This window comes from Phragmites australis, chromosome 2 (genome assembly GCF_958298935.1).
Source record: "Phragmites australis chromosome 2, lpPhrAust1.1, whole genome shotgun sequence".
NCBI classification, from domain to species: Eukaryota; Viridiplantae; Streptophyta; class Magnoliopsida; order Poales; family Poaceae; genus Phragmites; species Phragmites australis.
In genome coordinates this window covers 34,692,363-34,719,464 of record NC_084922.1, presented here as the reverse complement: position 1 = coordinate 34,719,464, position 27,102 = coordinate 34,692,363, and the positions used below count along the sequence as shown (strand labels likewise).

General features: G+C 43.2%; 4 protein-coding genes across 6 annotated transcripts; 1 reads left to right on the top strand and 3 right to left on the bottom strand.

The window, feature by feature from the left end:
* Positions 1 to 2,299: 2,299 nt before the first annotated feature.
* On the bottom strand, positions 2,300 to 4,958 carry LOC133908505 (small ribosomal subunit protein RACK1z). Its single transcript, XM_062350567.1, has 2 exons — positions 3,920 to 4,958; positions 2,300 to 2,659 (listed from the first exon to the last, which is right to left on the bottom strand). The coding sequence occupies exons 1-2, from the start codon at positions 4,808 to 4,810 to the stop codon at positions 2,546 to 2,548; spliced, it is 1,005 nt and encodes a 334-aa protein (XP_062206551.1). The 5' UTR covers positions 4,811 to 4,958; the 3' UTR covers positions 2,300 to 2,545.
* A 3,080-nt stretch (positions 4,959 to 8,038) lies between these two features.
* On the top strand, positions 8,039 to 11,035 carry LOC133908504 (uncharacterized). 3 transcript variants are annotated; one of them, XM_062350566.1, is made up of 8 exons: positions 8,039 to 8,352; positions 8,669 to 8,930; positions 9,541 to 9,612; positions 9,859 to 9,926; positions 10,022 to 10,157; positions 10,255 to 10,335; positions 10,431 to 10,523; positions 10,605 to 11,035. In XM_062350566.1, exons 2-8 carry the CDS (start codon positions 8,676 to 8,678, stop codon positions 10,698 to 10,700), a joined length of 801 nt encoding a protein of 266 aa, XP_062206550.1. In that variant the 5' UTR covers positions 8,039 to 8,352; positions 8,669 to 8,675; the 3' UTR covers positions 10,701 to 11,035. The 3 variants fall into 3 exon arrangements, with proteins under 3 accessions (XP_062206550.1, XP_062206549.1, XP_062206548.1); XM_062350565.1 differs by having other exon boundaries at positions 8,602 to 8,930; XM_062350564.1 differs by having other exon boundaries at positions 8,594 to 8,930.
* Positions 11,036 to 13,407: 2,372 nt separating this feature from the next.
* LOC133908503 (uncharacterized) lies at positions 13,408 to 18,766 on the bottom strand. Its single transcript, XM_062350563.1, has 7 exons — positions 18,369 to 18,766; positions 17,196 to 17,324; positions 16,443 to 16,631; positions 15,360 to 15,456; positions 14,430 to 14,533; positions 14,013 to 14,064; positions 13,408 to 13,905 (listed from the first exon to the last, which is right to left on the bottom strand). The coding sequence occupies exons 1-7, from the start codon at positions 18,635 to 18,637 to the stop codon at positions 13,693 to 13,695; spliced, it is 1,053 nt and encodes a 350-aa protein (XP_062206547.1). The 5' UTR covers positions 18,638 to 18,766; the 3' UTR covers positions 13,408 to 13,692.
* Positions 18,767 to 20,917: 2,151 nt separating this feature from the next.
* LOC133910030 (gallate 1-beta-glucosyltransferase-like) lies at positions 20,918 to 22,765 on the bottom strand. The gene has a single exon (XM_062352555.1). The coding sequence runs from the start codon at positions 22,553 to 22,555 to the stop codon at positions 21,131 to 21,133; it is 1,425 nt and encodes a 474-aa protein (XP_062208539.1). The 5' UTR covers positions 22,556 to 22,765; the 3' UTR covers positions 20,918 to 21,130.
* Between the last annotated feature and the right edge of the window lie 4,337 nt (positions 22,766 to 27,102).

The following is a 27,102-nucleotide window of genomic DNA, read 5'->3' as shown; positions in this document are numbered from 1 at the left end:
CAGTAGACCGCAAAACACTGTAGCACGAGAAAAGTGAGATTTGAGGACTCTCTTGGAGATGGCCTAAGCTCACCTTGTTAAGGAGCACTTTAGCTTCTTGGTCAAAGGATAACCATGACTCCTCCGAATTCAGCTGGAAAAGGAACACATAGGTCATTACGATAAATTAGTAAAACGAGGTCATCAGATAAAATTCAGGCTATATTCGTATTATAGAGTCATTCGAGTGTATCATCCTACATAGTTTTGAGCTTGTAGATTAGGATTTCCAGTCTATGTACAGGGTCCAGCAGCTTTAGCAAGTACATGATATATTGAATAGCAAGTATGATTGGGGCAAAAATCAATGAAGTGATAGATTCGAATTTGTAAAACTATGCAAATTTAAACGAACAAGGAAATGTACCCCCAACAGTAACTTCAGCACAATATACTTCTACAAAGTTGTATATCAACTAGCAACACATGCCACAGGGTAGAGTAAAAAGCATAAGAACTATATGGAATAACTGAATAGGGCAGGAAAAAAAAGATAATTTGGTGTAAAGTTATGTTCTCCCAATCCCTACTTTTCCAATCTATAAGTACACAAGAAGCAAATAATTATACGGTAGATTTGATCAGCATTTAAGGTAGTCATCAAGGAACTATAAAGAAAACTGAAAGGCACGGAGTTTAGCAAAAGCTCATGCAATTTCAGTCTTTTATTCGTTGAACATATTCGATAGAGCCAAATGATGATGCACTTTATAGCAGTGAGCATGATTATAAGGTAATTTGAATTTTCCTAGCGAATGTTAGGAGGGACTAATGCAGAGGACTTTATGTCCAGCTTCGTACTAAAAGAATGAATGCAATTGTATCAACTGAATAAGGTGGCAAACATTTAGGCACTCCTGCCCATGCTTACCTTAGGCACCAGCGTAGCTTTGGAGTCATCCTGTGGTTGTGCCTTTTCTTTATCATGCATCTCTCTAAAAAACTCAGACAAAAATACAACATGTGAAATGACACGTCATATTTGATCCTGAAATTTTTGTCTTTTTTGTTTCTAATTTTAAAAGCAATTGTTTGAGTTGAAATTTGTTAGAGAGTTAAATGATAGCATCATCTACATCACAATTTTTTTTAAAAAAAAACCATGACTATTTAAATAGTGTTTTCAATTTTAAGAGTATTAGAACACAATATTTTTATTTTTAAACCTATCGTTCGTTGAAAATATGACAGGTAAAGCCTATCACCATTCAAAAGATGACAGGAGTCTTAGATTTATAATTTTCAAAATAGATAAATATATTTGCAATTTTTTAATTTAAAAAAAAGAAAAAATCAGCTTTGCCCGACGGGCTCGTGCGGTGCCACACCCACACCCACTCCTACGTTGGGACCAAGTCAAGTCGACGGTCTTCCATCGTACTGAATCTACCGCCTATGCGTACCGAATGTCCCCTTTTCTGAAGTTCACACGGCCGCAGCTTGTTCATTGCCCGCCTCATCATCGCCATTGCAGCAATGCTTGGAAACTGACCTTCAAGATCGTCAGGTGGCATACTAGACTCGGGTGTTTGTTTCTCTACATTTGAAGTTCCATGAGAAATAGGGGTGTGGCACCATCTTCCTATCCAACGATTAAGACGTTTTGCTGAAATAGGAGAGCCTTCTTGGTTCTGTTTGGTTCGTCAATCTTCCATACCTTAGTTGATCCTCCTTCACATGGTTGATCATGTAAGCTCTTGACCAAACACGGTACATGGTCCTACTGGTGGTGGACCATCTCCAACCTTTGATCTCTTGGAACAAGGGAAATGAGGATCTGAGATATTGTGTTGCAGAAGATTGAGCCACTTGTCACTTGGTTCGGAACATACTGGTGACTCAATTAGAGCACTGGAAATTGGATATCTCATTCTGCTTATTTGAAAGAGAACTAGACCTAGGTTCATGCTCGATGTCTTCGACATGCTCCATTCTTGCTTACTGGCAGATGTTGCTTTTAAATAAGAGTTTTGATCGGGCGGAGTTGAAGATTCCACTTCGCTCATTTTAGCGTTTTTTCGTGCAGCTCATGTTGTGTTACGGGATGAAGTTAAAAGTTGAACCGCCTTGAATATTTAAGGTGACGTAATTTCACCATCCTGTTGCTCCACTAATCATCGCTTTAGTTTTAAGCACAAAATCCTGTTTATATATGGATCAACTATTATGCTACAGATGTTATTAAGAGCACGACAATTAACAGCAGCAGCAAGTACCAGGGAAAAAAAAGGATACCCAGATGACCAGACAAGCTCTACCATGGTGCAAAACAGGAGTGCATGAGCATCACCAGTTGAATTGGTCATGTAGCACCATCGATTGCATGATTCATGAAACAGGAGTACTTGGTGCATCCATGATCTCATCATGACTGAAGCTACTGACATTGAGACTAAATTAAGCAGAAGTACTTGGGCAGAAATTATGCCTTCAAGCAGTCAAAAAGAAAAACTAAGATACCACAGCCATTTCCCAGGACAAGACTATTTGAAACAAGTTCGATCATCTAGCCCGAGTAGCTGTACCCTGAGATCTTAAAGATCCGGATGGTTCCATCAGTGTAACCGGCGTAGAGTGTGCTTCCATCAGCACTCCAGCTCAAGCTAGTGCAGTACAGCATCTGCACGAAAGTAACCAAAACTAGTAAGTTACAATTGGTCAATTCAACTTTTACGCAGTGGATATTCTTAAGGTAGAACAGGAGATACAAAACGATAAGATGTTCTAGCAAAACTAACAATATTGCTTCCATCCCATAACTACTAACAACTTAAGTACATTACAGACTCAGATCAGAAATTGAACTGATTAGACAAAGACAGCACAAAGGGTACAAAGCAACGAAAAGAACAGCATAGTACACAGAAAACACGAGTGACACACGCCAAGCAAGGAAAAAGAACAGCAAAGAATATAAACAGGAAATTTTGCATCTCACAAAACTTAATCCATCTCATCTCAATAATCTAAAAGAGCACATACAATCCTCAGTTGCAAACACAAAGCATCAGTGATGGCACTGCAAGTAAATCTTTTTTATAGAGTAAATTTCACAAAACTACACTACAATTGTAAAAACTATCGCAAAAACTACACTTTTACAAGACTATAGTTTGCAAGTCAATAGTGCAAAGGCAACCTAATATTTTTATATGAATACAGCAAGCAATCTAATAACACGGCACAGTGCACACAGGGAGCGATCAGCATTTACAATCTAGGCTGAACAAAAAAAGAAGATACTACTTCACACACACACACACATATATATATAAAAACTAAATACAATAGTTGAAGCATTTACAAAATACGTTCTTAAACTATATCAGAACTGTAGACGAGTAGCAACTTCAACCTAACACACTAAATCACAGTACATATATACATCTCATAAAACAAACAGACATTCAAATTGTTGCTTGATCCAAAACCTTTGAAGTGAAAAATATTCAATACAAGCATATATCTAGAAAACAACATTGCACTATTGACTTGCAAACTATAGTCTGGGGGTGCACTAAGCTACAAACTAGAATGAATGAATTAGTATTCCAAACATGAGTGGCATACTGGCACATAACTACACCATACTCATCACCATAGTGCAGGCAATGACATCATTATAGCACAACAGATCAATATGATTGAATACATCAATGACAAATGAACTTCAGATATCTACGTAATCGACAATAATCAGTGACAACAATAGGAAATCAATCGATGACACATGAACGCAAGTCGTATCTACGGAATCAACAATGATCAGTAGCAACAATAGGAAATCAATCAATGACACATGAACGCAGGTCGTATCTACGTAATCAACAATGATCAGTAGCAACAATCGAAAATATACAGTGATGGTTAGGAGAAGGACCTGGTTCTTAGCGATAGGGACCTCAGGCTTAAGGTCCTGAACAATGTGCTTCGATTCAAGATCCCAGATCTTGATAGAGTCCTGTGTGGCTGCGCACAGCCAGTAACGATTGGGCGAGAAGCACAGGGAGTGAATGATGGCGCCCGCATCGAGCGAGTACAGCCTCTGGCCCTCAGTCAAGTCCCACAGCAGTGTGCAGCCGTCCTTCCCGCCGGAGGCGCACAGCGAACCGTCTGGGCTCACCGCGACGGCGTTGACGTAGCCGCCGTGCCCATTGAGAGTTTTGCGGAGCTTGCAGTTGGTGAGATTCCACACCTTGACGCTGCGGTCCCAGGAGCCTGAGACAATCATCGGCTGGAAGGTGTTGGGAGAGAAGCGGACGCAGGAGACCCAGCCGGTGTGCCCCTCGCTGGCGCCTTGGTCGCCACCGATGGTGTACTTGCACTCGCCGAGGGTGTTCCAGAGCTTGATGGTGCGGTCGCGGGAGGCGGAGACGATCTGGCGGTTGTCGACGGAGAAGGCGACGGAGAGGACGTCCTTCTCGTGGCCGACGAAGCGGCGGGTGGTAAGGCCGGTGGAGAGGTCCCAGAGGCGGAGCTCGCCGTCCCAGGATCCGGAGAGCGCGAACTGGCCGTCGGAGCTGAGGACGACGTCCTGAATGAAGTGGGAGTGGCCGGTGAGGCGGCGGAAGGGGACGCCGTAATCGGTGGTGTTGGTATTGTCCTGGGTGACCGGCACGGGGTTGGTGAGGTCCCAGACCAGCACCGACTTGTCGCGGGAGGAGGAGACGATGAAGGGCGAGTTGTCGATGGGCGTGGCGATCGCCGTCACCACGTCGTTGTGGCCGCGCATCACGCCAGCGAGCACCAGGGTCTCCGGCGCGCCGGCCATTGTGTTGAGGGTTAGGGTTTGGGGGGGGGGGGATGCGAGCGGGAAGGCGTGGAGGCGACGGCGGCGCTCGGGTGGAGATGGGAACGAAGGCGGGCGGGGGAGAAGGCGGGAGCTTTTATACGGGGCGGCGCGGGACGTTAGGGTTTTCTGGGGTTGGCAGGGCTGTGAAGTGGTTCAGGGGAGATCATGGCCGTTGAAGCGAGGACCGGAGCTGATTATCAAGCCCATCTCACACATGTTGAAGGTTTGTGGGTACATTCGTCTACGGAAATCCAGGTTAATGAGACATGGGCCTACATCCCTCAAAAAGATTTTGAGACATGGGCCTACTACATCGTACACCCACTAACCTACATCAAGCTAGGAGATGCAATCTAAGTTTATAGGTTGTGAATTGTAAAAACTTAAATTATAAAAATATTTTGAATTATGAATTCTAAAAATTTTGATGGATAGTTTTAATAAAACAGGCTTTCACAATCTGTAAAAGCTAAGAGAAACTAGTTTCTCAAATTCTTATATTCTAACAAGTAGATTATAAAACGCTATAGAAAAAATGTGTCTCTTTGTTTCAATTTCGAACTAAAAGCCACCATCCCAAACCGAAGCAAATAGACCCTGAGTACGCTCACTTGTGTACTCGTATTACATGAGATTATATGTATAATCTAATTTATACATATGTTAGGGCATATCTATACAAGTGTGTGGGTATGAGTATAGTGTGCACGCATGAGATGTGTAAGTTTAATTTTATTTAAAATCACAGTTTTCTCTCGGATTTTTCTTCTGAAAGAAATTCTCTCTAAAAGGAAAAATTGTAATGCACAACTGCATAAGCAAGTGAAGCTCCTGTGCATTCAAGTAAATCACAAACAATATAAACTTTTTCTTGCGATTGTCATGGTTATCTTCAACACTCTATGCCGTCATCCACAAGACACGTGTGACACACGTGTGGACAAGCAACCAAGCCACTAACGATGTCATGGTCAGCTAGTAATAAGAGACAAGAATAAACATTTCTGGATTAGGACGGCACAAATCAACTTTCTTGATATTAAAAAGGACAATCAACTTTTCTATTGCTAATAGTACTCGATCTTATATCCATTATATAATGAAAGCACATGACATGCTTTCTAGAGTTTCTAAGGAAAAAATGAAATGAAAATACGCTAGAAATTCCTATCACAACATGTAGCCCTTTTATAAAGTGGATCTTAGTACGTTCTAGAAAAAAGGTTTAAGTGAACCTTAATTTTGAAGAACATACACGAGGTTGACCTTTTGATCTAGACTCTTGCCTAGGGAAAGACCAGAGTTTTTGCATCTGTTCTTCAGGAATAACAATGGCAGCAGCACTGCTCTCGATCGACGCCACGAAACGAATCGATCGCGGCCTCCGTCGCCACTGAATCCCAGACAGTAATCCTGGTGCGGATGCCAAGCGGCAAAACGGAAAGCAGCAGATTAAAGACGCAGCTTGCAGCTTGCAGCCACAGCAGCTTCAGCTAACAGCCATGAAAAGGGCCCCATGGATGACGAATCCTCACTAGCCATTACCGATCAGCGTCTGCATCGAATCGTGCTGCTGCTGCAAGATTTTGACCTATGAAGAACAGCACACGTGTCGATCGAGCATGGGGAACGGCCGTGGAGGAACCACACGCACAATGCGCTCATCCACTGTCCTTATCAGGGGATGCAGAGGTGTACAGGGACGAGTAATCCCTGGAAGCGAATAATTAGGGCGTTCAGTGCAGCGATGGAGCCATCCTAATCCACCACCCCAACCCCTCCAATTGTCACCTTCTCCACTCTGTTCATGGGGTCACCGTTGCTAGAATCGAACGGGAGCTCAGTACGGCGATGGAGTCGCCATCGAACGCCATGAAAAAAGTGGACCGTTGTGCTACTTAGACCATGTTGAGCAGTATTCTACCTTTATATCAGATCTGATATTTATAAGTTAATATAAAGTAACTAAATATCTATTTTTAATTTAAAATGTAAATAAAATAATTCACTTAAACACTTGTAATATATCTTTAACTATAACTTATAAATTTGTAGAACTAAAAATATCTTACTTTTAAGCTGAAGCTTTACTAAAATACACTTAGTTGATAATAGAGGTGGGTGTATGTATCCACCATATAAGTTGGAGTCCTCTATTTGTATCCAGTTGCTAGTTTCTTCTCTAATGTATCTTGTTTGAACTTTGTTCTGTTAGTGCAAACATACGCACTCCTCTTGAGTATTCGAGGAAAAGAATAGGACTGCAAATTTAATTCTATCCCGAGGAAAAGAAAGGTCCCCAATTGAGTCCATGGTTCGCAGACTTCATACCAATGAACAGTGTCTCGGCACGAAGAACTGAATCAGTTTCCAGCGATTGTGCCAACGCCAGGTACGTTATGGACCATCTTCAACATCGGTTTGGACTGTTCCAATGAACAAGTGTCGAAGTTTTACTAGTAGTTGGTCCATGTATTTTCACTTGCGTCTTTGACAGCACATCTCCCAATTACTCGGGTTTGTTCCAGTAGACGCTAACCCGTCCAATCCGACAACTTGTTCCCATCAATCAGTTATCTATTATTTTAATATCTAAAAGAAAAAAATCTGTCATTCTCTCTCGATACCATAAAATTATTATATTAATAAAAAAATCTAAACAGCTCGTTGTTATAAACATCCAACGGTCTAGATTAATAAAAAATTCATATCAAATACGATTAACAAATAGCTAAATTCAAATTAAAATTTATAAAAAAATATTAATTCGAATGTAAAATACAATTAATCAATAGCTAAAATTTATAATGAAAAATAATGAAAAAAAATCAAAACTCTTACTAACCTAATAGATTAAGAATCACTGTATAGCCCAATATTATCGCATTAAATAACTAACAAAAAAGACAAATTTATTCTGATTTTGATTAGACTGACTATACTTGATACAAGATTTTAGCAATTGATCAAAATATATACGAATTTAACCAATATATGCCTACGCTATTAGCCTGAGCTAACTTACTAGTTATCGCTTATCACTTATCAGCGGGCCACTGTGACTGCTTAGCACGAATCGCGAGGCAGGTATGAATCATGCTGCTTTCGGAGGCAAGAAAGAGACCAAATGCTGAGGGACCAATTGGATGCGGCCGCCAAATCCATCGTTTGCTTCCCTCTCTATACCACCTGGATGTTCGGAATTCGTACATCCTATTCCTAGTCCCGCGTCGCAAGCCTCCTTGTCCTTGGCTTGCTCTCGCCGTTGCCTCTGCTCAGGCTCAGCTCAGCTGGTCCCTTCCTTCCCCACCCAGCTCCTTTGCCCTCGGCGTGGCCTTTGCATCGCTCATCCTTGCCTTTCTTCCTCCATCCGTGGAGAAAGCCATCGAGATCCTTGCGGCGGCCGGAGACATACGTGAACGCGAGGCGTCCTATATCGCGCGCGTCTCATGCCGTGAATAAGCTCGCGCCTTTTTGTTGCCTCGGCTACCTCTGCACGGCCTCCCGGTTCCTCTGCCCAGGTGAAAACTAGTAGCCTTTTTCACAGCTCCATGCCTCTTTGTTCTCCCTTTTATCATGACGGGTTTCAGCTAAAAAGATGGTCAAAAGGAGACTCTTTTCAGCTGTCTCGTGTGATGTTCGTGCTCCGATTTCGTAGAAAATATATCCTGAATCGTATCGAAGATGATGGTTGGCGAATAAAGCCATATCACCTGGTTCAAACATGTGCTTGTTCCGAACTCTGAAGAAACTTTGTTTTAGTGTTCCAGCAATCGCCGCAGCATGTTGCCCGCAGCTCTGTGTTGATTCGATCTTCTTCCTCGTCTTTGGGAGCAGTTCAAGGATGGCGGACCACTTCGCGCTGATGACTGGCCGGCTGCTCACTGAATCGACGCTCCTGTCCGCTATCCATGATGACTTCGCCATCCCTTCCACGAAGGCCAGTCATGACCAGCCCGATCCCTCCTCTGTTCCTGAAGATGTTCAGCTGAGCATGGGCAAGGCAAAGAGTGGTGTCATGGTGGAGTGCAGAATCTGCCAGGAGGAAGGAGACGAGGCCTACATGGCCACCCCCTGCTCCTGCAAGGGCAGCTTGAAGGCAAGCTTTCTTCAGTTTCTTTTTTTCGGTGTTCCAGTTTGATAGTTGGCCTATGAACTATGCGCTGACATATGGATATGGTATTTACATTTTTCATGAGCAACTGTGTAAGAGATTGCTGAACTGAAACGATTGGTAATAATGAAAGGACAAAGAAACTAGCCTTGATCGATGCTGCAAAGAACAACCAGTCAACTAGTTCAGAAATCAGAACCCGTTTATTAATTACTGAATGTTCAATCATGGAATATTGCACGCTTTGGTAATATATTTTCTTCTCATTTTGCTCAAAAAGTGTAATTCGTTTTATTTCTAACAAGATGCTGCTGGCCTACTGGGCAACAAACTTTCTATTTTCTACAATGCAATCAGGGATTTCTTGTGTTATCAGTTATCGACTTATCGTAACTGAATCGGACCTTTCAGAGTCTTACCCCAAAATGTTGATAAGTTTCAGGACCTCCTATAGATGGCATTATCGCACGATCTCGACCACAGTCCAGACTCTATTAATTTTCTTAGCTCTTATTATCCATCATCATGTACAACAGTTTTTTGTACTGTCCCATCAACGGAAGTTTTACTTGAATTAGTTTGTTTCTGGCTGCAGTACGCTCACCACATATGCGTCCAGCGGTGGTGTAATGAGAAAGGAGACACCATATGTGAGATATGCTTGCAGGTGAAGCTTTCTGAAACCTCCTTATCATAACAACCATTCTCAACAAAATTACACGAAAAGATGCAGCTGAATACGTTTAGCTCTTCTCTTTTCTTAATAACAATTCAGATTTTTTTTTCTTTAAAATCTGAAGGTGTCCATTTCAGTTTTAGTACTCATAAGAAGATGAGAAAACACATAATCGGTCTACAGTGCTGAAGACAATGACTGATGACTGATCTGTTGTTTTTGCTCTTGATGCCACAGCAATTCACACCAAACTACACTGCTCCTTCCAAGTTGTTTCGGCATGGAAGGAACCCGATTAGCTTCAGGTACCACTTGATGCACGAGCTCCTTGCTAAAAGAAATATTACATAGATCTGATCACACAAGTTTCACCTAATAACTAACCTTCTTCTCATTATAGGGGAGCTGGAGAAAGACAAGAAAATCGCAGTACTAATTACGATCACACCGCGGATCAAGCTGATGGTGCATCAAGCTTTGACACCCAAAGTTCCAACCCGAAAGGCGTCATATACTGCCGTGTAGCTGCCATAGCTGTAAGTGTTACAGAGCACAAACCTTCCACTTGGACATGAGCGTTCATGCTGTAGCCAACTGATGCACATGTACCATTTCTGAAAAATACACCTTCAGTTGATGGCTCTGTTGGTGCTCCGTGACGCAATCTCGCTTATCCTCGGCGGTACTGAAGTGTACTCGATGGCGCTAATCACTGTAAGACACTGAAATCTGAGATCCCACTATCTTCCTTGTCATAATTTATGCACAAGCTGAACACCTGAGTTGTGGAAATTGCCCTGTTGAGACAGCTGCTGATGTTCAGAACGGCTGAGATTATCATACCAGTCTACATCATCTTGGTAACAGTTACCGTATTGCTTCATCGGTACAATCAACAACAGGTATGTACAACCAAGTACATTTTTACATTCATTTTTTTTTAAATAGCGTCATTCACAATGTTAACTTTCATGAGAATGCAGATTATGCACGAGACACCAGTTTCAGAACCTGGGGGGGCAGGGGGCTTGCAGCCAATGCCACCTCAACAGCAACAGCATATCATCAACATCCAGTAGGAAACTGCAGGGTGATTCGTAGTCAGGGTGTAAATATCTGAGAAATGTTCTATGAGTCGAATGAAGTTTGAGCTTCAAGGGAAGTCAAATGAAGTTTGAGCTTCAGGCTTGTCATGATAAGATAAGGAAGATAAAACATCACTGCGATTGAATGCACAGAGATTTGCAGTAGTTTATTTGTACATAAGGAATCCTACAACACAGCCACTCAACTTCGCAAGTCGTGAAGATGAAGTTGGCTTGGTGCCTTTAATGTGAAACAATATAGGCAAATTGAGTAAAATGTAAAGGTTATGCATTCATGGCAACGAAATAAAGTGTGCTCGTTTTCCAGATGATGAGAATCACTAATTCTTCTGTGTTATATACGAACTACTTATTGATTATCGAAAATAAGTATGCAAGAATGTAGAGAACATAGAGAATGAGAGATAAAATCAAATATTTTTATTGTCTTCTATCATATGCATATAAACTCCTATGTATGAGTTACAGGTCCAAAAACTTCTCTTTTTTTTAGGGAATTCAATTCTGCTTGAATTGTTTTATTCCATTTTGGCTAATCTTTTCTTTGTTTTCATTCCTCTATTGATCGAGGTACTTGATCTTTATTTTCATCCATAATTTCTAACGCAAGGTTATATGCAAATGCATCATCAATGATGATTTTATCACGGTTCCAAAAAATTTCAGACATGACATAGTTTAATGAGATCTCATTTTCTGAATAGTCAAGTACATTTATTTCCTCTGTAGCATTACTATTTGCCATGTCTACTATCTCCTCAAAAGATTTTTCTTGAATTATCGTTATTTCCTCGACCTGGCCATCTTAATTCTTTAATCCTTTTCTTTTTCGAGAATTTTTGTCTTTGAAACCCAATGGTCTACCATGTTTTATAGTAGATTTTAATTCATTAGCGGTGGATGGTTGCCTGTCTTGGACATTAATTTTTTCAGAGCATTAGCAGCTGGAATATGTGACTTTATCACTCTTTTCAAGACCGTGAAAGCGTTTGATAAATTATTCGCTAAACTTTGTAAATGAATTATCTTTTGAACTTCTTGCTCATATTGTTTTGTATGAGGATCAAAGTAAGATAATAATAATTCATTCCAATTTATTTCTTTATTCAACTGCTTGTTGTCTCCCCTTGTTGTTAGGAAATTTGATTCATCGAAATGACAATCAGCAAATCTTGTGGTAAATACATCTCCCGTTGATGGTTCAAGATACTTTATTATAGATGAGCACTCATACCCAACATATATTTCCAACTTTCTTTGTGGTCCTATCTTAGTATGTTTCGATGGAGCAATTGGAACATATACCGCACATTCAAAAGTTCTTAGATGGAAAATATCTGGCTCTTTGCCATAAACCAATTGTAACGGAGAGTAAGATGATAGCTTGTTGGCCCGATGCGAATTAATGTTGCTGCATGCAAAATATCATGACCCCAAGCATGTGTTGGGAGTTTCGACTTCATAAGTAATGATCTTGCTATTAATTGGAGCCGTTTGATAAGCAATTCGGCAAGACCATTTTGTGTATGAATATGTGCTAAAGGATGTTCATCACTTGTTCTAGTCGACATGCAGTAATCATTGAAACTTTTTGATGTAAATTCATCTGCATTATCCAATCATATAACTTTGATAGGATTGTCCGATAATTGTGCTCATAGCTTGATTATTTGAGCCAACAGCCGCACAAATGCCAGGTTGCGGGTTGATAACAAGGAGACATGTGACCATCTAGTCGATGCATCAATTAAAACTATGAAATATCTAAATGGTCCACTTGGTAATGAATGGGTCCACATATATCTCCTTGTATGCGTTCTAGAAAAGTAAGAGATTCATGTCCAACTTTAGCTGGTGATGGACGCACAATCAATTTTCCTTGAGAACATACGATACATGAGAAGTCATTAGATTGAAGAATCCTCTGGTTCTTCAACATATGCCCACATAAATTATTAATAATTTTTCGTATCATTACTGATCCGAGATGGCCTAACCGGTCATGCTAAATAATAAAGTTGTTATGGTTGGTGAACTTTTGTTCTACCATCATATATGATTCACTTATTGAGATTTGTGTAGTATAAACCAGAAGGCAATGTTGGTAATTTTTCTAACACATATTTTTTTCCCAATGACATCTTTGTAATGATGAGATATTCTAAATTATCCTCACATATTATATCAATGTGATATCCATTTTATCGGATATCTTTAAAGCTCAACATATTTCTTTGAGACTTGAGGTAATATAGTGTTTTGTGTATGTTTACCTTTGTCCCACAAGGTAATTTAATTATGGCTCTTCCAGAGCCCTGTTCCAATTTAGCACTTCCAAATATAGTGTGAATAGTTGCATCTTGTGTCACAAAATACGAAAAGTACATTTTACTCTTTAATATGGTATGTGTTGTTCCATTGTCTATAAGACATATATCTTCTTCATATACAAGCTCTTGAGCCAACAGCTCATCCATTCACTTAAGAAGAAAATGTCCTAATAAATACTAATACGTTTAAATGAATTTATAAGTAGTGAAACAATATAGCCATAAATGCTAAATGCAAACATATTAGAAATTATTTATTCACAGATAAGGTGCAACATGCTTTATTCTTACTATTATTACATCATATTTATTCTGTGGTTAAGAAATCATATACTGTCACACTGTAGTCATGAATCAAAATACAACGATGACTCATCTGGTTCGTTTACAATTTTACACAAAAATAGTTCGGAAAGTTCTCTTACTATCCTGGCAATCAGAAAGAAACAGATCCATCTAGTCTAGACCAACAGTAACCGTCGATAAATGAGCTAACCATAGAAGACCGCCTAATTTGAAATGTTTCTTAATACGGTGTGAACAGACTCACGGGTGAAGTACATAACTTCTATCCATTTCTTCCAGAGCCAAAATGATAAATAGGCCGAGAATTATGGGCATCTCGATTCTCTAAGTCACGCCCGTTGAAAGGCCACAGTGCACACTTGAGACCCCTCAACTCCTCCAAACATTATAGTGGGGTATGTTCGGACATGATCTATGTACCGTAAGATCTGGGACACATCTACTGCACTTTCATCCATATTCTCCTTGTAAAATCTTTTCTTACTGAAGTCTTCTACTTCTTGCAGAAGCTCATCCTTTGTATTATTACATGATGTTATGACCTGAAGAGATGCAATGCAACAGAAAGTTTCATGTCAATTTACAGATAATGGGTACACGAATTAGGATAAAATTCGATCTATATAGTTTTATAGGAGAAAGTACTAACCACAATGCCACCAGGCTCCACCAAATTCGATATAGATTCCCAATACATTATTCTGAATAAAGAATATACAGAAAGAAACGTTAACCACTGAACTGTTTGCTTCTGAGGTAAAATTACTTTTTAATATAATCAAAAGATCCAAAATACTAACCCTCATCTATCTACTGTACTATGTAGTTCTGTATATCAGAAACTACAAAGCCAATTGAGAGTCAGAAAAGACCATACAACCTAAAGGCTACGGCTATTCACCATCGCAGGATGGCTTGTAAAGACCTACACGCTGAACAGGTTCATCAAAACTAATGATCTAGTTATTTCATTACTGGCAGCATTGACAACTAAATGCGCTAAAAATTCTCTTTGGGGTTCCCAATCAAATTAGGGGCGGCTGAGACCAGGTCACAGTTTTTGTACCTTTTTGCACGGCCATCTGGATGCAATCCGATGGCATCCAATGTCCCTTTGTCTGTAATAATTTTGAATTTCCTATCTAACTTTGTCTCAAGTATATCATCAACCTGATTAAAAAAAAACACACAAACACAAGATATTACAGAGTTGAAAGGACCACAACATGTATTACTAAAAGCATCAATAGTACTCAGCTGCACTTAACTGGTTACTGGTGGTGCAAGTTAATTTAAGGGAACAGCAGTGACCATTCTAGATTAATGGAGAGTATACCGAGTTGAGAATTTTCGATGTATCATTTGGCAATTGCAAAGTCAGATACCACTATAAATTTACAAAGTAATGTTTGAAGCAACGTGTAAGTTGCTATTCTAGATTGTTGAACTCTACAATATATTGACTCAGTTGCTTGTAATAATTCTAGTTTAACAATTTAATAATGGCCTTTGAGCTGAAGTATATAGTTTTTTCCTGAGAAACTGCACTTCTGAGTTGATATTCCCCACAACTATTGGAAGGTTCCACAGTGATTAATTTGACAATCATCAAATCTGGAATTCTAAATGTTGCAATTAAAGAAAGGAATAATCATCAATGATCTACCCTGATTTACTTTCAGAGACATTAGAAAATTAAGTAACAAATCCAATGAACAACGTAAGTATAGTTGCATAGATTCTCATTAACATGATTTTCAACAAAGATGCAAAAATACTTTCTTATTAAATAAGACTGTTAAGAGTAGATGTATTGTTCTCATACGACCTTGCCTCTTGGTGCTGTGGGACATTATATAATGGTAAGTCCCAAATAACACCCATAACAATAAAGCATGGAATTCCATTAAAAAAAAGTGTAGTTGAACAAGTTCACTAGCATATCAGTAGCATGCATAGAAAGAAAAAAGATTCAATTTGAACATAGCATACTAACCAAAAAGTTTATTGCAGCAAATCCATCATGAGCGGCGAGGTGTTTTGCAAGTTCAATGGCTCCTTCACTGTAATCAGTTCCTGTTAAGTCTGTAAACCTGTAAAAATTGCAAAAACCATTTGTTCGCAATCATGCAACCTCAGAAGAATAATAAGGATGATTATGGCAGTGGCAGAAACACGACCCCAGTTGATGTGCCATTGCACATTTATCTTATATCAAAAGGCAAATACTCAAAATACCCCAATAAAAAAATGGGTGTCACGTTGTGCACACATTATATAAGTTGATTATAACTTAAATAAATTAGCATATGGCCCTCACTTAGCTGTGTGTTGCTTGAATGGTGTTTCCTTGCCTCTCAACACTTGTAGACTATTTATAGTTTCCATTTTTCCAAAGAGTGCCATTGAAAGGTGCCTTTAGATGAAAGTATGTCTCTTTATGAAAATATGCATATAGTTTCTGAAAGGATGATATTTTTTTCTCGAACCGGCAGGAGAGCTACCCGTCATTATATTAAGAAGAGAGAACAACAAAACAAAACAAGAGGTCCACACATCGCCAAAAGAAAAAACAAACAAAGGACACAGACTACACACAAGACCACCCGGTCTAGCATACTAAGTACACCCAAGCGCCACCAACATGGAGGAGCACGACCAGCACATAAGAAACTACACTAATAGCTCCGACAAGTCCTTGGAGCCCGCCGAGACGCAAAGTGCATTTTCACTAACATCCACCATTTCAACTAATAGGTGTCTAATCAAAGTATCTCTTAGGTATTTAAGATATGATGGTTAATTCTCTATTTGAGTTCTTCTGATGGCCATAATTTAAGAGGTGACGGGGAATGATATGAATGATCATTAGGAGTCATTTGTTAGGGTAAAGGACTAGATGAATCATCTTTTTTGAACATGGAGAACTTATATGAACAAGATAACAGATGAATTGCCACAATTAGTTGAACAAACTTACAGCAGGTAAGTGCTTAACAAGATTCTGTGTATTACTCAACAACATTATGTTATTTCAGGGGAGCTAATTAAAACATAATGAAGATAAATTGAGTAGTACCCTTGCTTTGCAAGCGCTTGCAAAAGAAGGCCGTTCCCAGTTCCAACATCGAGCACAGGATAGTTGGAGAATACTTTTTCATCGACTTCACATTTGATGCTGTCATCACCAGATGAAATCCCACCTGGAATAATGTTACACAAATTTTTTGTCCAAACAGCAACTGTATCCATTACATCTGCACCAAACCTACAAACAGGAGGATCTGCTCACAACCAACAATAGAAAATCATCTAGCACTCACGGTACCCCAGGGAAAAGTGCAAAAGGAAGCTTAAAGAAATACCAATGAATCATAATTTCCTAGAAACAAAGAATCATCCTTGATAACTAAGTGAAGGATATAACCAGGTAGAGGTTATTTTTTGTGATCTGAATTCTTAGTTCAAGGTGCCAAAAATGTGAATGCAAATATCCATGCTCAGTGATTCGTTTGCAATTTTCCTATCCATATACCTGCACTTGAAAAAAATATTGAGCAGAGCTAACATGATCACAGTGATTAAAACGAAAATTGGAGCTAATAGTAAACATAACCAACCAAAAATAATGATATTTCATCTCCAAATATTTTATGCTGACCATGCCATACTTGGGCCTCAAAGTTTAAGTAATATCGCTAGTTACATCATGAAACTAGATAATATAAACAACTTGGCTTTATTGCAGCAATGAACATGGAAATATGCCACTTATTATTTACTTAGTGTGAAATTTCGATAGTTGGTATGAAAAAGGAAAAGATGTGGTCACCATATTTCTCCAGCATGCCCATGTTCCTGAAAATTTGCAAGATCTTCTGAATAAGAAGCATCCCAATAGCTTTGGAGACCCAGCATTGATCCTTCAACCTCGCCGGGATCTTGATCATCCTTGTCAGAACTACCTCAATGCAAGGACATTTTAGAACACATTAAAAAGGATAATGTTTGTTTTAGTATGTAAACATATACCAAGAAGACTAAGGATAAGAAATAAGCAGGCAACAAAATAGATTTCCATTCTTGCCACCTGTACCAGATTGCAATATGCCAGATCTAGGAGGTTCATCTGACCACAAACAAGAGGTTGTACGTTACATGTTTACAAGGTCTGAAGAAATTGGTGTATTCTATTAAAGAGACCAAACATATGACACTTCCATACAATATGGTGGAATGTGAGACCTCTGCCTCTAGGCCTCATTCCACCTTGTGACTTTTTTTAGATGCACCTTGTAACATCAGATGTCAAGTTGTCAATCTTTGTGTTTTAGAAGGGACTCCTTTTAAAGAGGATTTCCCCCCTGGGGAAACAAACATCGTCCTACTGGATTTGTAGTCCGGTTGTGGAAGGAAAGGTATGTTTGCACCTAATGTATTTTTTAATTGATTAGTTGATACCAACCATGGATAAGAAACAACACTGTGCTATTAGATTGGCAATCAGAGATATAAGCTAGTATTTATTTGACAGGTGATGGGTCCATGTGATCCTCAAAGATCACTAACCATACAGAACTCTTTCAAGACAAAAACTCAGAATGTTTTTTTTCAGTAAAATGAATTACTTGTTATTATCACGTAGTTCTATGTTCCTCACAAAAAAGCCAACAAGGACGTTTCTTTTATTTTGCATTTTTCAACTCTAACGGACCGATAAACACAGAGCATTAACAAGCAACACATAAAACTGGATATACATCTGGTCTTCCGATGAGAACAATCAGAGTGTTGCCATAGGTTCACTTCTAAACTGAATTATCAAGCTAGAATTAATAAAAAAAAGCTCACAAATTCACTAGCCCCATATAGCAGCTAAAGGAACAAGATCTCAACCGACTCAACGAGATCAAGCGGTTCCCCCGCAATTCACGAGATCTATACCTCGAGGTCGCTAGCGTCCAATATGCGCTCGAATGAAATTGGGCACAAGTTGGCAAACTACCAGTAATCGGAGGCGGCGGAGGGGAAGTTGGCGGAGGCCGTGGCGGCAGCGAGCACCTCGGCGGCGTCGGCGTAGCGCTGGTCGTCGTCGAGCGTGCTCCCGTACTCGCTCCGCACGGACCACGAATCTGCCGCCACGGACCGCTCGTCGTCCGACGCCATTTCCAGGCCTCCGCCGCAGGGCCCGGCGACGGAGGGCGGGAGCTGGGGCCTGGGCGGGGTGCCGACCGGTACCTCGGGCTCCTCGGGCGTCAGCCTTATTCCGGTCATGGATTGGGGCGGGCGTGGGATGAGATCGCGACGAGGGGCAGGGCGCGAGGGCGGATGCGACGCTCGGAATTTTGGGGGGGGGGGGGGGGGCGGCTCCGGCCGCGGGCCGCTTCGAGTTCGGTCAGGGTGCGTGCCTGCGTTGTGGTGATCCGTAATCGCTGACGGAAATGACGTTTCCTTGTCGGGTATGTGCCTCGAGGCTCGAGGCTTTGGCCTCCAGCCTGTCCGCCGTTGTTGCACGCAAAACGCGTAGCAGTGTCAGAATCACTAGCGAGTGCACACTGCACGTCAACTGTAGTACCACACTACTTCAGGTGAAACAGAACATCATGACATGTTTGAAACTGGACATGGTGACGAAAAGAGGAGGTGCGATTCAACGAAATGAGAGCAGCTTTATCTTTCTACTATACACCCATGACCCATGTTGCCCCTTTTATCAGATGGATAATTGGCGTATGAACTTTATGCTAACCAGTGCAACACTATACTCCAATAAGATGTCTCCTCTTCAGATGGGGCCTACGAATAAACACATAAGACTGGCTCGCCCATGATATGCATGGACAAAGAAAGACATTGTGGCATGACAATTGACAAAGCTCTGGCAGCACATATTAAGATGCTGTGCTGCTTAAGATTGTTCGCTGTGAAAATCTGGGCAATCGAAAATTGCTTGAGAACCCGAACATCCTTTTTAATGGTAGCACCTGTCGACGCCAAACCATGCGAAGAATCACCAGACCGGATCGTGAGGTGGAAGATCCAGAGCAGATCTCGATCATGAGATGGAAAAGACACGGAGCCGAAGAAGATGAGTAGCCTGAGAGATCCCTTGCTTCAAACACGCAAGATGTGCAACCGTATAAACAAACAACAAATTGAATTCTTAACTCGTCACGTGACCAAACAATTTGTTCGTTTCCTTGGGTCAGGCGACACAACATGCAATCGCGGCCGTTTATTCTTCTGCAGGACAGCCATGTTCCTATGACCTCTTTGCTGGTGCAGATCTCAGCTCTAGTTCCTATGACCTTGTTCGGTGACGATGGATCAGAGATAAAGCTAGGGTGGCGGCATCAGAGCATGGACTCTTTTATGCTTTTTTCTTCTTTCAGGTTTCTACTGTGTAATGTGTTCATGTTTCGTTTGATCTAATGAAAATCACCGCTCTCTCTTAAAAAAAATCTATCACGCCGCCATCGCTCTCTGCTCACCAACACAGGTCCCCACGGCAACACAACTCGCCAACACCGCCAGCGAGCTCCTTCGCCGAGCCACCACCCTAATAAATCCTCCTAATAAAATGTTCCAACAAATAAAATCTATTGTTTGTTTGGGGATCAAATTGAAGGTGGGGGCACAAAGCATGGCATCGGCATGGGTGCTGATATACATGATGGCAGACACGCGAACGGAAACTAGAAGGAGGAAGCGACGGCGATAGGGTCCACGATGCCCGTGATCAGGGACTGAAGAGAGGAACTTCACAGATCTGAGGAAGGCGGCGATGAACTTGGGGACGATTGTGCTGCCCGAGGATAGAGAAGACCAGGATGGGGAAGAGGAGGGCGAGAAAGGCGGGTGACATTTTACTATTTTTAGGGAAAACAAAGCCTGTGCCTGCTGTGAACCCCAATTCAAAATCCTGCCAACTCTAGAGTTAGAGACATGCTGCTGAGTTTATGGATTTGTTTTCGGAAACCACAAGATCAGAAGATGGTTTCAGTTGAAAAATGGCAGAGACCCAAAGAAGGGTTCCCGAAGGTCAATGTTGACGGTGCATTTCATGAGCAAGAACATTCAGGAGGCCGGCGCTTCGTCATTAGAGACCAGAACTCAGCAATGGCGCCATTAGAGCAGGGCGTATTCAGGCAGAAGCCGAGGCGTGCTTTCTAGCTTGCTCTCAGTTTTGTTGCTTGAGATAGATGCAAGTAACCTGGAGACGGGCCTTGTCAGCAACGATTTTTTTTTTGATTTTGCCCAATCAGGGGATCCTTTTCCGAGAGATCAAGTATCTCTTGTTTACTAATTTATCTGAAGTTCAGGTTATGCATTATCTCCGCTCTTGTAACGATGTGGCTCATAAGCTAGCTAGTGTCGGTGCGAGTTTCGGGGGCTGGGGTGTGTTACTCAGGCCTAGCTCCGTACCCACTGTAAAAATCTGGGCAATCGAAAATTGCTCGAGCCTTTTGGTAGCACGGGTCGTGGCCAAATCATGCAAACAATCTCCAGACCAGATCATGAGATGGAAGACGTGGAGCCGACGAAGTAGCCTGACAGATCGATCCCTTGCTTTCCAACATGCATGATGTACAAACAAATAATGAAACAATTCGTTCGTTTCCTGGGGCCAAGCGACACAACCATGCAAATTGCGACTATTCGTTCGTTCATTCTTCTGCAGGATAGCCATGCAGTGGGAGCTGCGTGCCCCCACTCGCCGCGAAGCGCCAAACCGCCACGGCGACGTGCGTAATCTGACTGAGCAAGTCAGCGGCCGGCTCCCGCGAGACTTATCTGGTCGACGAACGCCTGGACGTCGCAGTCGGACGAGCCACCGTCGCACACCGCCGCGCGCGCCTTCTCCTTCCACCTCGCGGCTCGTAGCGCCATCGCCTCGGCCTCCGGCCCGCTCATCACCTCCTCGACGCGCTCATGCAGCGCGTCCTTCGTCAAGGGCGCTGGGGCGCGGACGCCGACACGGTGCACGTCGACCAGGAACCTAGCGTTGATGTGCTGGTCCGACCACCTCGGGGAGACCACGACCGGCACGCCCGCGGCGAGCGCCTCGGCGGTGGAGTTCCACCCGCAATGCGTCACGAAGCAGCCCACGGCGCCGTGCGCGAGCACGCGCCCCTGCGCGCACCACGGCACCACCTTGCCCCCTCGGCCGCAGGCGGCCGCGAGGGCGTCGAGGGCGTCCGCGGAGAGGAGCGCGCGGTTGTTGTCGCGCACCACCCAAAGGAACGGGTGGCCGGTTCTGGCCAGCCCTGCCGCTATCTCGGTCACCTCGTCCGATTCATTGTTCACGAGGCTCCCGAACGCCACGAACACCACTGACCGCGGCGGGTGCGCGTGAAGCCACGCGGCGTAACCGTCGTCGCCGGCAGCCGTGGAGGATTCACCGTTGTCGGCATCGTCTGGCTCGAGGAGTGGGCCGACCGGTTTAACAGGCAAGTGCTCGCGAAGTCCCTCGACGGCCGCGTGCTCGAGCTCGTTGAAGGTGTTCACGAAGACCCACGACATCCTCTCTCTGGCGCTGCCGAGGTCCGCGACGAGCATCTGGCGCCACAAGTCCTGGCCGGAAGGGTAGATCAGGAGCGGCCGGAGCTCGTCGGCCTCCAGCTCCGGGAGCCCCGTCAGCGTCACGGAGCCTGGCTCGTCGGCCTCGGGGAACGCCGCGAGCGCGTGGACGTGGTGGTAGTACACGGACAGGAGGGCACATGACTGGATCCACAGCATGCCGCACGGGAGCCCCATCTCGCCGGCGACACGCAGCGCCCACGGCACGAAGGCGTTGGCCACCACGCACGTGACGGGCCGCCCGGCCTCGGTCTCCCGACGGACGAGCTCCTCGAGCGCCGCCGGCCCCGCGGCCTCGACGTGGCGCGCCATTTCGACGGCGACGCGGAACCGTGGGTCGTCGGGCGCCCACATACCGCCCCCGCGCAGCAGCTCGACCCGAAGGCTCCCGCGCCCTGCTCCCGCGTCGTCGCCGTCCCCGGGGCAGAGGCGGATGCCGGCATGGAGAGCTGTGGTGAAGGTGACGAGCAGGCCCTTGGCGGCGAGGCGCCGGCCGAAGCGGAGGAGCGGGTTGACGTGGCTCTGGAACGGGGCGGCGACGAGCAAGACGTGCGGGCGCGGCTGGGCCGGCGGCAACGTCATGGCGGCGGCGGCGGCTGGTTCTTGGCTCATCCCGCAGGCTGAGACTAGTCAAAGTAGGGAGGTTGTCAGTGTCGCTGCTCGCTAGTTAATTTGGGTTGCAATGTCATATTCGTCGGTCTCGTGGGCGGGGTTTATGGTATATTTAGTTGATATCTAATCTCGCCATCACTAAACTTTAATTAAGTGTGATTTATCATAAAATTATATGATCAATAAATTCTTAGTCACAAATATGATAATATTAATTAGAAAACTCTGGGTCGGCCGGAGTCTCTGAGTTTAGCTCCGAGATGAATGTTTTGTTACGGACTAAGTATTTCACCTGGATATTCTTTGTTGACTCAGATACTCCGGGTTCTGTTAGTTGTCCGGATCCTCTGAGTTGTACTCCGGCTAGAGTTATCGGTTATGCATTCAACTGCCAACCCGGATACTCCGTTCAATACAAAAAGTTGTGTAAGAGCTAGTTTTTCGAAGAATTGTATAAATAACCCCTCACCCCACCCTTATTTGATGTTACTTGGGCATGAAAGAAAAAACTTCTAGAGTCAAAAGAACTCCCTCCCACTCCAATCTAGTGTGTGATTTGAGAAGAAAAGTGAGTTGGGCTGAGAAATTGCAAGTTTGAGTGCAGGTGAGTGTATCTCCTATCTTGAGCACTCATGTTCATCGGCAAGAAATTCATCGTCGCTTTTGTTACTTTTGAAGCTTTGAGCTCCTATGTGCCTAGACGTCGTCGGTGAGCACTAAAAGTTATGGTGTACCGTGGAAAGTTTGTAAAGGCTTTAATTTCGTCTTCGTAAGGGAAGAAATCAAGAGTGGAAGCCAAGCTCAAGAGTGACAAGACATAGAGAGGAAAATAGTTAATATAGACCCGGCTCAAGGTGACCGAGCCCCTCAACAGAGACATAGGAACGTCTAGTGGAGGTGTCCGAACTTCAGAAAACAAATCACATGTCACCTCTTTTATTTCCTTATTCTTGAGTTCTTTGTTAATATTTGTGCATATTACTCCATCTACTTGCTCATGTGAAATTGATTATAGGTTCTCTGTGGATCTACTTAGAATCATCACTTAGAACATGACTTCATTTGGTTTAAGCTAGAACTCTTTAGGCATACATTAATTTTAGTTTCAAGTTCATTCTCTGTTAAACTCAGAAGTTCTGGATTTAACCCAGAAACTCCAGAAACTTTACAATCAGCTATGAATCCAAAGGTTCCAGATTCAACCCAGAGTATTTGATAAACAACATTTTTAGAATTTTTAATTAGATTTTTCTTACATATTTTTTGCTAGTTTTGAATAATCTTTGTCACTCTAAGATTGTAACTTTTGCATTTATTTAGGGTGACTGTGCACTAGTTGAGCCTAGTATATTTAGGATTTTTACTTACAAAAAAACTGTTAGTTTATTTTTCGCTGCAAGTTTATGCCAATGGTAAAAGGGAACAGATTTTTGTAAAAAAAACGCCTATTCACCCCCCCCCCCCCTCTAGGTGATATCATTGTCCTTACAGCAAGAAGAACCCCAAATGAGATAAGGGAAAGGAAACTAAAACTGATGAGGTTTTGGCAGATCTTCTCGACATGTGTCCCAGCTCCTCCCGAGGCAAAGGGCACCAGCCATGCATTGGCGAAAGCGGTGGCAAGCCTTGGTGTGACTTCCACTAGACTGACGGCCTCAGCCTTCATCAATGTCCCATCTGGCAGAAGCTGGTCAAGGTCAAAATCGACAAGGCCAAAGGGAAGAAGACCTAGGTCACGACCCAAAGCACGGACTCCAGCTCTAGCAGCAGCGAGGATAACTCGAGCCCAATGTCCTTCCAGTTGGAGGAGACAATCATCAACCACATGTTCGGCGGCTCCACGTCCTATGAGTCTAAATAGCAGTACAAGATGGTGGCTCAAGAAGTCTTAGCTACCATCCCTAAGGGACACCAGGCCGTCAAGTGGTCGAATGTCAAAATCTATTTCGGCAAAGACGACTGACTGTCTAGAGAACTTTGTACGACCAAGTTGCTTCCTGATTATGGTCGAGCCCACACTCAACAACTGCAAGATCTTTCGAGTGCTTATCAATAGAGGAAATTCTCTAAACATCATTTTTTTCATACGCACTCAAAGCGATGCAAATCTCCTGATCTGTTATCAAGCCAATTACCCAAGCTTTCCATGGCATAGTATCCAGATCTTCAGCTACACCCATCGACTAGATATCACACTTGTCACTTTCAGGAAGAATGACAACTTCTGTACAGAGAAGATTATGTTCGATATGGTCAATGTTGAGACGTCATATGACGCCATCTTAGGACAACCAACCCTAACCAAGTTCATAGCTACTACGCACTATGCCTACCAGTACGTGAACATCCCTAGACCCGAGGGAGTAATCACCATCCAGGGTTTCCCTAAGGCAGATCTTCGTTGCGACAAACGAAGTCTCAACATGGCATCTTAACACCAACCCGACAAGGAAGCCAAGAGCTCAAGGTGAATGAGAAGCCTTTATTGTGACTGCGACCAGAGCACCTAAAAAGCAAACTCGACAACCCAGAGATTTGTTCCACGACTAGTTTGGAACCAATTTACACAACGATGCTCTATCCCTAAAGTAGAAGGGTCCCTCCGTATTAGCCAATCTAGTTTGTATCGTTTAGGTTAAGGTGATAGGTCCACAATAATTCAGGGAATGTTGATTAGCTTTGTAAGTCCCATATGTAAGTGCTAAGAGTACATTCATTTTAATAAAGATCATATTGCCCAGAAGATCGCCTGGATACCTTTTTCTTCCTTATTTGTCGTCATGCGCATCCTAATGCTTGACAACGAGATAAGTCGTCATCCGGGTACCTCTATTCATACGCACACCTAGGGTTACGAAAAGTCTTTCTACAACTATAAGGCAGTACGAGTTTCTTGTACTTTCTTGTGCTTTTCATTTTCTAACTTTTAGACTGTCCATCCGGGAATTCTTCTCGGATAGACAGTCGAGGTCTAAATGGGTACTTAGTACTGAAAGTTGAAAATGACATATTGTGTATGTTTCGAAATCAAATTCCAATGAGAAGGGATGGAGTGCTAGGTTGTGACTTGGGGTTGCGAAAAGGTTTCTTAATGCATTCACAAGTGATTGGAGGCTATGACACCTTTCACTCAAGTCGTACCTAAGTCTGACCATAATAAGCGTCTCGATTAGCGGTTGATGCGTCCTGAACTAATTGAAGGGAAACGAAAGTAACGCTATCATGAGATGTTGTCGAATGTGTCCACTACCAGGAACCCACTTTAAGCGCATGAACGTTCAAATTTTAAGTAGTAACAAACTACTGAATCTTATTATAGATTGCAGATAATAAAAGTCTTAAGGCAATCATGTAAACACCATTATATCCACGAATCCCTTGGCCAGCCCAAGCATCTCCTCCACCTTCTGGAATGCATCCTTGTCTGTTTCCCTAGGAAAGTCCGCTTAAAGGACGCCGGTGTTAATGTCCCGATAGTGTGCCTTTAGAATGACCAACACCTAGGTGGCCACCTCCTCCGCGCCTCACTGTGCCCGGCTCAAGACGTGGCCAACCACCTTTGGCTGGAAGCCTCCAAAGGCTTCAGCATGCTTGGTCGCCTGAGTGGCTAGTCTGGCGGTGTCATCATCCTCCATGGGCTCCACCTGGATTCTAACTCCAACGATGGTGTCTTGGAATGTATCCATGGTTGCGCTAAGCTGCTGTCGGATTGAGTTCATCTGGGCCTCCTCCTAGGCCAAGGTGTCACGTATCTCGGATAGCTCTACATGGATGAGGCATCAAGTTCAGAACTAGAAGACAAAAGCGTGAAGTGTCTAAGATATCAAGGGTTTACCCTTGGACTTGCTCTCCAGCTCGCAGTGCATCCCCTCCTTATCAGAGGCCTCCTAGGATAGTAGGGAGCCCATCTCTTCCAGTTGGCAGTCCTTCTTGGTGAGCTCCCCCTCAAGTCCGACTACTCAAGCTATTGCTTCCCGGACTTCTTTGTGGAGTGTGTGCAACCGTGAAATGAAAAACTACAAAGCATCAGATCGGTACCTATGCTTCTATCAATTAGGCAACTGTCTTGCTGGGCAACACTCACCACGAAGAAGGAGCTAAAGAATTCTTCCAGGTCACGGCCGCCTAGGACTTTGGACCCCACGACGATATCTCTCCAGGACATGTCACCAGGCACCTTGTGGATTAGGTTCACATCTGCCCCGGGTGATGGAACCTCCACCCCTACTTTCGTCAGCAGATGTCAGGGGTTTGGTGGACTCATTCCCGCATCCCTTGGATGAATTGATCTCCTGGATCCAAAATTCTTGGGGCTCGGGGGCTGGCATTGGTGCTCTAAGCATCTTGCGAGAAGAACGCTAGAAATGACTCCCCTGGGATCATATGGTAAGACATCCATGACAACAACCATACCTAGGCACTTTATGCATCGAGAGAGCTTCAATAGGTGGAGGGGGCTGATCTCTTGGATGGCTTCTGAGGGGCACCCACCACAATCCCCGCTCTTGGCATAGGAAAGGTCATAAGGGCCGAGTCACCCACGCCAG